General features: G+C 43.7%; 1 protein-coding gene across 2 annotated transcripts; it reads right to left on the reverse strand.

Moving 5' to 3' along the window:
- Positions 1 to 3,686: 3,686 nt before the first annotated feature.
- Positions 3,687 to 6,777, reverse strand: LOC136490044 (F-box/FBD/LRR-repeat protein At5g22660-like). 2 transcript variants are annotated; one of them, XM_066486542.1, is made up of 5 exons: positions 6,311 to 6,777; positions 5,335 to 6,202; positions 5,096 to 5,257; positions 4,840 to 4,993; positions 3,687 to 4,029 (listed from the first exon to the last, which is right to left on the reverse strand). In XM_066486542.1, the coding sequence occupies exons 2-5, from the start codon at positions 6,199 to 6,201 to the stop codon at positions 4,004 to 4,006; spliced, it is 1,209 nt and encodes a 402-aa protein (XP_066342639.1). In that variant the 5' UTR covers position 6,202; positions 6,311 to 6,777; the 3' UTR covers positions 3,687 to 4,003. The 2 variants fall into 2 exon arrangements, with proteins under 2 accessions (XP_066342639.1, XP_066342640.1); XM_066486543.1 differs by having other exon boundaries at positions 3,688 to 4,037; positions 6,311 to 6,775.
- Between the last annotated feature and the right edge of the window lie 3,399 nt (positions 6,778 to 10,176).

Consider the following 10,176-nt stretch of genomic DNA (forward strand, 5'->3'; position numbering starts at 1 on the left):
AGATCCTCTAAAACAAGAACGGGTCCGCGCCACCCGAGAATACAGTACTCCACCAATCCAGCCCATTGCCACGTGGGTACACGCTATTCCCGCCATCTCTCCACTCCCAGTGCGCGAGTAGCCATTCTCATAATAGAATGGCCGAGTAAAGGCTTACCGGAGTATGTGGTTAGTACTATAAATTCTCACCTTATGCAATTCAACAACGGACATGCCTTAATCGACACAGGCGGAAAGAACCCGCTCACAAGACCTCCATGTCTTGTGGCTCACACACACCGAGTCCGCCCAGTCTAGATTTATTACTCCACATTCCCATATCACATGATAACATAAGTAACCAAGGTTCCATTTAAAACTTGCAAGTGACAGGTAATCACCCGACTTTCATCGTTCTAAGCATAGCTAAGCAAAACTAGGCATATATGAATTTAAAACTGGTAATATGGTAAATATGGAATAACAAGGGTGGTAATGAACCAATTAGGCTCGTACTTGACTCCTAATTACTTAATGCAGTAAAAAGAAGCAAAAGCGAAATCAATTTGTAAAATACAAGGTAGGGTTGTATGCATCCGGGGCTTGCCTTCGTTGACGTAAAAGTCTGGTTCCTGCGATGTTTCACAAGTATTCGATCCGACCTCAACAGACGGATCAACCTCCTCCGCAACTTGATTAACTACCACGTGTTCACCTTCGTTTACTACACGTAGTAACATTGCCATGTTTAACATGATGTGGAATATGAAACATGATGCTCGATGATGGATGCAAAAATTAATAAATTGGATAAAATTTTCCTTCGCAGTACAGTTACAAACCAAACTAACCAAACCATATTCATAACTGATGTGACCACGCCAGCACCGATCACTTTGGCAAGCTCTCCGACCACTTCGGTGAACTCTCCGACCACTTCGGTGAACTCTCCGACCACTACGGTGAACTCTCCGACCACTACGGTGAACTCTCCGACCACTACGGTGAACTCTCCGACCACTACACTAGCTAATACACCACTCCAATTCCATACTGGACCGAGCACCGCGATGACCATGGCGGCACGACGGCACGACCGCACTACACCGGTGACACAAGCACGATAGAGGTTAAACACTAAGCACAGAAGGGTTCAGCACCTCACCCCGAACACGACTGAGCAACGAGCAGGGTCGGAGGAGCAACGGAGAGGCGTGACGACGATCATGGTGATCACGGCGGAGCAAAGATCGTCGGTGAGGAAGAACCGGCGACTGCAGTGATCAAAATGAGTAAACAACAACTGACTAAGTACTACAGCATCGAGACGAAGCCGTAAGTACACTGATTACGGACAACGGCTCACCGGAGGGCTCTGGCCACGATGACACGCCCGCGGCGGTGAAGTTGCCGACCGCGAGGAAGAAAGACGTGGACAGCGGATTCTCGACAATTTCAGGCGACCAATGTTAGCTGGCTGGATTCGCAAGGAAAAGACGGAACTAGGACGGCCTTTACCGAGATGGCAACGGCGCTGGGGAGACGATGCGAGCTTGTTGGAGCGATGACAACGGCGGTGGTGAAAACAAAGGAAGAAGAAAAACGACGACGACGGCGTCTTGGTACTTATAGCGCGGCACAGAAGCTCAAGGAAGCCACGACGGAGCCGTTTCCGCGCCAGCGCGACATCAAGGACGGCCACGACGCGCCTGGAACGCCGAAGAAGGTCCGACGGTAATGTAGCTTAGGCAGTGAACACTGTTCACAGAAATTATAAAATTGCCATTCACCAAAATTCACAAATTACTCACAAATTTTCATAACAACTTAAAAAAAAACTCCAAAAACAAACTTTGTATAACTTGTTTTAGTGAATGCATATCAAAGTTTGCAATTTGATCAAATGCCTTGCAATGCATATGATGACATGTCATGTTTTTAATATTTAAACACCCGGGGTGTTACATTAGGGTGCTAAACTTTTGTGTGGTAGATCAATAGAATCACATTCTAGGCAGAAGGGGTGAAGTGGGCTAAGTGTAGGGTTTAATTATTGCAAAGAATTTTAGAATTAGCCTAATTCACCCCCTCTCTTGGGCATCTTGATCCTTTCATGGTTGATTTTGATGGAAAAAAGGCTAGAAGACAATAGGTTTGAGTGTGTCCCAATTTGGCTTAGGGCTTTGGGAATACCACCTGGGATGATGAACAAGCTGACAGGGAAAGCGATCGGCAATGAGGTGGGGGTGTTTGTGGACATGGATTTGGAGGACGGATCAGCAATCGGCCAATACCTACGGATCAAGGTGAAGTTGAACATCAACAAAGTCGCCGATGCATGGAGTTTCTTTGGTAGTGGATGAAGATGGCAAGCCCCCATGGTGCCCCCATAGTGTATGAATTTCTCCCGGAGTTCTGCTACAATTGTGGCATCATAGGACATGCCAACAAATCATGTGTAGCGGAGATAGCGGAGGGGGGAGTGTGGCAGTACACGAAGAAGCTGAGGTTTTTGCCTGAAAAGAGAAGATGGGATGAGGGGTATGCAGCCCTAGTAGGAAGCAGCAAGAGAAGTGGTTCTCGGCGAATGGGTAGTAGTGGAGAGGAGGGTAGAGTAAGCGAAGGGTTCCACACTAGGCGCTATGGTCCAACAAAAAGTGACTCCCTGTCCTGGAGAAAGGAGGAAGATAAAACGGGTGCGTATGGATGAGAGAACATGGAGGAACAGGAGGTGATGAGCTCACTAAAGAGGTTTGTGCCCCCGCAGAGAAGGGAAAATCCAAAAAAGTCGGCGCGCCTAAATTTAGAGAAAACTCTGAGTGAGCCAAAAAATAATTGAAGTGCTCCTCTAAACTTTAGGCCTCTGAACTTTAGAGCTAAAGTCTCCAAACAGATGGTTTAAAGTTAGCTCTGCTTTAGCCCACCTCACATTAGAGTTTTAGATCTCAAAACTAAGCTAAAAGTGCTCCAAAATTTTTAGATCTAAGTTTATAAGAATGGATCCCTAAGCATACTCACTATTTTGTGGGTTGGATTCCTAGGATTTATCACCGGGGATGAGATCACTGAATTTCTATTGGTCCATTTGCTTCTTCAACGGATTGCATCGTAACAGTTCAAGGTTCCAGCAAGAGTTCAAATACGCACGAGACTCGTTCGCATGCATCCAGCTGAACGAGGAACCATTGCTCGATTACTTTCGACATTTCACTCCGCTCAAAGCTAGCACAAGCACCATATCGTTACAATTCAGTGTCGGCAGCCTCCCACTTTAAAACCAAAGTCGTTACATCCGTGGACATATAGAAAATCTGGTTATTAGGCTTGGGCCTTGTTTAGATGCACGTGTATCCACGTCACTTCAATCCACTTCAACACATGTGGATTGACGTGGATAAATGTGCAACCAAACAAGACCTTAGGAAGGAGGTAAATAACACAGTACAGGATGCTAGCTTTCCAATTCTTTATCTAGAAGCTACATCCCTTAAACCAATGCAAACACCAAGGCAAAAGAAATACGATACATTTTCAAACCCTTGTTTTTGTGAAATAATGAACAACGATTTAATCAAACATCTTCAGCATTACACCTGGAAAATGAGAAATTTCAGATTTATCTAGCATGGAAATTCAGAATACCCTACTTCAGCGTTCTATAGTTTCACATGTCCAAAATGCGGTGACATTTGAACATTTTCTCCACTGCAACAATGCTAGGAAACAATGGACAGGCTAAAAAATCTCACTTTGAGAAACACAAGTGCCCGTTCCTTAGGCGCTGGTTCAACATAGCAAGCAAACATGTGCTATTAGGTTTCTGATACATCAATATATAGTAAATGGACAGGTAAGAGGTAGATTTAGCTTGAGCAAGCTATTAAGCAAGAAGGTAGCCTGAACTACATAGCGTGGTACCACGCCGGCTACCTGATTACAGACAAGGACGACATCCTTAATACTTGTGCCTGCTTGAGTTGATCGAGCTTAACCTTGACTTAATTAAGTTATAGTAGGTCCATTCTCATGCATAGCCTTCTATCCGCTGAACTGAAACCCTTCACATATACCAAAGGCATGCCATAAGTTGAGGAGCATGAAAAAATACATGAGAAACATATAGGAATGGTAACAATATTTAGACAGGAATAGACTTCTGCACATAACATAATAACCAAACAGCACAATAAAACAATTTGTCCCGAAGCTTGACAGAAATTTATGTAGAATAATAGGTCAAAAACGTTTAAATAAATATGTTACACAATAATTGTATTAGTATTATATGTTCACAACACATGTTGTTTTATATTTAAAAGAACCACAAAAAATAATGGTTGTGCTGTTCTGAAGTGTCAGAAAATTCCTGAGGAAGTGGTACCAATTTCAAAAAAAAAAAGGAACATGCAGTATAAATGTTGGCACAAAAGCTAGCCACTCAGTAAGCAAAGGAAATCACATCAATGTTACATTCTCATTTTAAAAAACAATTTTGTATTCTGGTATGACATTTCATCTATTACATACTCACGTAAAAAAGCTAATGGTCATCTTTTTATGAATTTGGCAGAAAAAAAAATGGAATGATATGATTGAACTTACTTTACTGCAACACAACATTCTAAGCTGGTGGTGATGATAAGACAATGAAACAAAAAGTACCAGATTATTGTCACGAAGCAAAAGTAAATTGATTAACAAGAATAAAAAAGAAGCATTTGTGTTTCGTTCATAAGCAATAAGCAAGATAACACTATGGTTCAGAACTAATACTATAAATCCAGACACTTTCATTCATATAATTTGGAACCATACTGTAAAAATAAGAAAAAGTGACAGTAATAATGTAAGTTAACTTACATATGTCAAGTTTACTAAGAAACGTCAAAACATTGCGAACTCTCTCATCATACACTTGACATTTGACTTCAACTGTCTTAAGGTGTTGTGATATTGCAGCTGACATCTCCAATGGTTTGCAGCTCAGTTTTATCTCCACTTCATGTTCAGGTCCCTGTAGTAAATGTAATGATTTTGCCCAGATCAATCCACAAACTACAATAATAATTAGTTCTATACTTTCTACAACGCAGCAATATCATTTGAAATTATATACCTCTGAATATAGTTGAAGAGTGAGCTTCTCTAACACCGGTGAAAGTTTGAGGAGGCAAGCTAGGGCGCTGAAATCAGGAGGCTCGCACCAGTATTCGTTGATGAGCAAAGACTTCAACTTGTTGAAACTAGAGCAAAATTTCAAGTCCCTTCTAAAAATAATCTATAGACAATGCAAACAAAGAAATATCAATAAAACTTAAATGTAAGCTCATTATGATTCAAGTGTGTAAGGGATACCATTTCGGTCCAAAAAGATTTTAGCACCAAGTTCTGAACATCTGATAAACCTTGCAAGAGAATACTTTGGTTGTCCTCGTCATCGTCGTCATCATCAGAATCAATGCAATCAACATCGCTGTCGATGTTAACATATGCTGCCAGCAAGGATGGCATCCTCTGAAGTGATGGAATCATGCCGTTACTGACTTCAAGCCATAGTGAAACAAGATTCGGGGCACAGATAGGCATGCGGCAGTCAGGACCAAAAGAACCATTCTCAATAGTTAGACGCTTTAGCGATTGTGATGAGATGAGTAAGGCACACCCTAGGTAACAGTCAACAATCTTAAGGTCTTCCAAATTGGGGCAGCAGGAGAAATCAAGCAATCTGCTGGGCATCTCGTCGTCGCTAAGTCCGGCAAGCTGTAGCTTCTTCAGGTATTGGGAGATGAAGATAGGATGGTCATCGAGAGGAGGAATGCCCCAACACATGAGCTCGAGCACCCGGACTTTGCACTGGAGAGCTATACGGATCCAAAAGTTGATACGAGTCATGTCGATCTCATGATACCCCAAGAGACGGAACTCGCACGTGTCGAGCGGCGTGCATCCGCGGATGCGCAGGCGCAGCAGATGGTCCACGAACTCCGGAACCATGGACTCTGGTTCATTCGTTCCGCCCCACACAAAGCGCAGGACGGTGGTGGACTCCCACATGTGTCGCCAGCTCTTAGCGAGCACACATGTCCGCACGACGTCCTGCGCCGGCAGGAAGGAGAGTATGTGCTGCAGCACGCCGTCCGGGAGGTTGCTGATGTTGTCGCGGCCTTCGACCGGAGCTGCGGCGCCGGCAGACCCATTTTTGGGGGCTTTCCGCGCAAGCATCCTGCCGGTCGTCCGATCGAGGATGACACCTGGTTAGCTACATTGAAACAGCTCGCAGATCGATTCACGGAGGAAGACGAGGAGATGGATATGCATCTGCATCAATCACCTGAGAGAGAGGCGGCGGCGGCGGGGGCGGCCGCCGCGCAAGACGATTGGCTTCCGCTCGGCTCTGCCCTATCCCCTTCTCTCTCCCTCGCCCGTCCCTTCTCCCTCACGTCCCCCTCCGTCCACTTCTCCTCAGATCCGTGAGAACCTCCAAGGGGCGGGCAGCAGCGGGCGGCCCGCCAAGGACGAACAGCAGCGGCGACCCCCAAACTGCGAGAAGCAACGAGGGCGGGCGGCTTGCTAGCTTAGGGCGGCGGCGGCTCAAGCGTGGGGCGGCGAGCGGTTTGCTCGAGCAGAGCGAGGCGGCTCGGCCTCGGGCATGGGGGCAACGGTGGCCCGGCGGGCGCAAGAGCGGCGGCGGCGGCTGCGAATGTCTCGCCGTCTCGGTGCCCGGGGGTAGCGGAGGGCGGGGGTATTCCCCTTCCACCTACCGTTGGATTGCGCTTTGTGATTCGTGCGGCACTCTGTACGCCAACTGTTCTGCCCTAATTGCTCGCTCTGTAGCACCCGACCTGTCCTTTCGTACATTGCAGAATTTTACTCTTCCTTCCACGGGAAGCCTACTGCAATTTCGAGCTTTTATTTCCACGGTGTCCGTGCGCACTTCCTCCGTCCTAAAAATAATATAAATCCTATTTTTCGTTGAGTAAAAAAAATAATATTCTACTTCGTCGAGTGATATTTAACTAAATTTATAAAAAATATTATTCTTTATATTTTTCAAATATATTCTATTTAATGATATCTATTACAATTATAAATCGTCATGTTCTATAGCACTACTTTAGCAGTAATTTTCAGCGAACGAAAAATGTTTTTCTCCCACAAAATTTTAGCATAAACATCGATATAAGTCATATTTCAGCTAAACGAACCGGACCAATATTATTAGTGTCTGGAAAAAATTAATGTGCAGAATGACAACGTTGGACCTTGCAATAAACAAACAAATCAATAATATAAATATTATCAAGCTATAAATAAAAATCCATAAAGGTAGTATTGGCTGGATCTAGACGAAAATTCAAGATACATGGTGACATCCGTGGAAACCTCATATTCTAGTGGTGAAACATATCAGAGTAATCTAATAAAATTCTATGCGCAATCGCCAATCAATGAATTGGAACAAAACTCTATGCCACCGTATGATAATATGAAGTGCTACAAATATTTTATTCTGCCTCTAAAAAAATACTTTGATGGATTCTTATAATGATACCAATCTCTCAGACTTTTCATCTCCCTCTCCTTCACTTTTGACCTTTTCACTCTAGCCCTTGTTTAGTTACTCCAGAATCCAAACTTTGGCACTATGCAAAAAAGAAGATTCTCCGTCACATTAAACTTGTGGTACATGCATGGAGTACTAAATATTGACGAAATCAAAAACTAATTGCACAGTTTGGTTGTACTTTGCGAGATGAACGTTTTGAGCCTAATTAGTCAATGATTGGGCAATTATTACCAAATACAAACGAAATGCTACAGTGCGCTGCAGTGCCCCCTTGGAATTTTGGCGGCGCCAACTTTGAGGGGAACTAAACGCGCCCCTATTCCTTTACCCTCACTCATCTCTCTTTCTCCGTTTTTGCATTAACCTCACTCCTTTTCGTATTTCTTGGGTGAAAACTTATTTACATTCAAATAAAACAGATATCTAGTAACAAAGCTCATAGGTGGCCGTAGTATAAACTTGTCTAAAACAAGAATGAGAACTGTAGCATTCTCAAAAGATAAACTTCTTTTGATCCAAAATATATATCCATGTACATGAGGCCACATTATGCATATAGACTTAAGTTGTCTTTGCCAAGTCTCTTATGTTTTCAAGATTGCTTTCTAGATCATTTATAATCCCTCTGTTCTAAATTATAAGACATTAAGGCTTTTCTAGATAGTATTTGCCCTGTTCGCTTGGCTAATAAGCCATGGCTGAAAGTACTGTTAGCTAATTTTTTGTGAGAGAAAAATATTGTTTGTTGGCTGAAAAAGTACGGCTTATAAGCCAAACGAACAGGGTGATTGACTTTACTATGTATCTTGCCATAGTGTATATCTAAATGCATAGCAAAAGTCATGAATCTAAAAAAACCAAAAACGTTTTATAATTTAGAACGGATGGAGTTTTTTTATTTGTGTGTCGTAGGTTCATCCCTAAGTCAAGACCACTCATTCTAAAGTACATCAGTTGGTTGGACGTCTTGATCCTTTCATCAAGCATTACAATAGCCCTTTCCTTAGCATTATCGAGGTAGGACAAACCTACTCAACCTAATCTCTAGCATCAAAAGCATTTTTACCACAAATGGGTTGATTGTCCTCCATTCCATCATTGGGATTCCTCGTTCTAGAGAACCCTCTTCTTAACTTTTTGCGTCTAGGAATTTCTAAAACATTTGATAAGGTAAGAAATTAGACATCAATACTAGAAGCAAAAAAAACATAACATTACAAATAGAAAATGATCGACATTCACATATTTTGTCTTCTTCCACCACTCAAGGTCCATGTTGATCACCCCCTTTTCATTGTTCCAACCGGTTCATGTTTTCTTCCTCATTAAATTTTACCATGCAGTCAAATTAATCACCCCTCAACTTGTCCCGCTTCTTCTATAGTTACCTTTTGCCCAACATGATTTCAGTACACAGAAACAATCTATCTGGTACCTCGACAAAGCCCATTGTTGTGTTCAAATGAGTGTCCGGCCAATTCTCTTTTCTAACTTGTTCGGTGAACAACTTGCAAAAAAACATGGTATGCTCATCATTCCAATCCATTGAATCACCCCGTGCAGAGAGCTCCCGCTCTGTGTGGGGTCTGGGGAAGGGTGTCAGTGGCAAGCCTTACCCTCTCCTGTGCAATGCGAGGAGATCGCGACTTGAACCCGGGACCACCCTCACAATGATTTCCCCACAACAATTTTCAAATTCCAATTCACATATATTTTCATATAATGATACTATGAAACAATCCTATAGTAGTGCGGACCTCTAATTCATGTACTTGACATTACGCTCCACAATCAATTAAAGTTATAACAATAAAAATGGAATAGAAATTGATACCACATCATCCTCTGTCCTCTTGTTGGTTGATGGAGCACATTTCTTCACTTGTGTCACTAATGGGACCGTTGCGATGCATGCACTAGGAAGACATTGTCAAGTCCTCGTCGAGCCTTGACGTGGCTGACGCCACGGCTAGGAAGGGGGCCATTGGCTAGCCAGGGGCGCCTACTGCTAAGGCTGGGGCAGCTGGGGGTGCCCTTGGGCAGCCGACTATTTCTATAGGGATAGTTGGAGCACTTTTGGTCGTCCCTGGCCAGCCAGGTAGCATAGCAAGGAAGGCTAGGGTGGTTGGGGCAAGGGTTTGTGGCTGACCATGGCCACTCGAAGAGTGGGTGTAGGCATGGTCATGGCTAGCCAAAGGGGCGTAGGATCTAGGGGCAATGCAGATGCCATTGGTCGACGGGCACTCAACCCTAGGAGCTCCTTTTTAAGCGGAAACCAATGAGGAAAGGGGTGAGGAAGGTGAAGGATGGCTGGATCAACTCATTTTGGCGGTCACGGGGTCGGCGGAGGTGTTGAACCAATGAGTTTTAGCGGATGCAATGGCTACTATGGCTAGGGCAGCATGGGAGCTTCGGTAGACAAACAATCGCGCCGGAGGAGAGGAGGGGATGGGAATAAAACAAAACAAACAGGTACGAGGGTTGAGTTGGGTTTGTAATCAATAGCATTATGGATATTTTCCATCCAATTTCACAAGAAGGTATGAAACCAGCATTGTTGGGCAGCCCTTGAGCAGGTCTATGAAATGAAATTCATGAATCTAGCCTCTTAGCTCCATGCTTTTTTTATC

This window comes from Miscanthus floridulus, chromosome 10 (genome assembly GCF_019320115.1).
Source record: "Miscanthus floridulus cultivar M001 chromosome 10, ASM1932011v1, whole genome shotgun sequence".
Classification (NCBI taxonomy): domain Eukaryota; kingdom Viridiplantae; phylum Streptophyta; class Magnoliopsida; order Poales; family Poaceae; genus Miscanthus; species Miscanthus floridulus.

Coding starts and splice junctions, on each gene's coding strand:
- LOC136490044 (XM_066486542.1), bottom strand. CDS start 6,201: ATGCTTGCGCGGAAAGCCCCCAAAAATGGGTCTGCCGGCGCCGCAGCT. Junction 5,258..5,334: donor AATCTTTTTGGACCGAAATG/GTATCCCTTACA, acceptor CATTGTCTATAG/ATTATTTTTAGAAGGGACTT. Junction 4,994..5,095: donor CTCTTCAACTATATTCAGAG/GTATATAATTTC, acceptor CATTTACTACAG/GGACCTGAACATGAAGTGGA.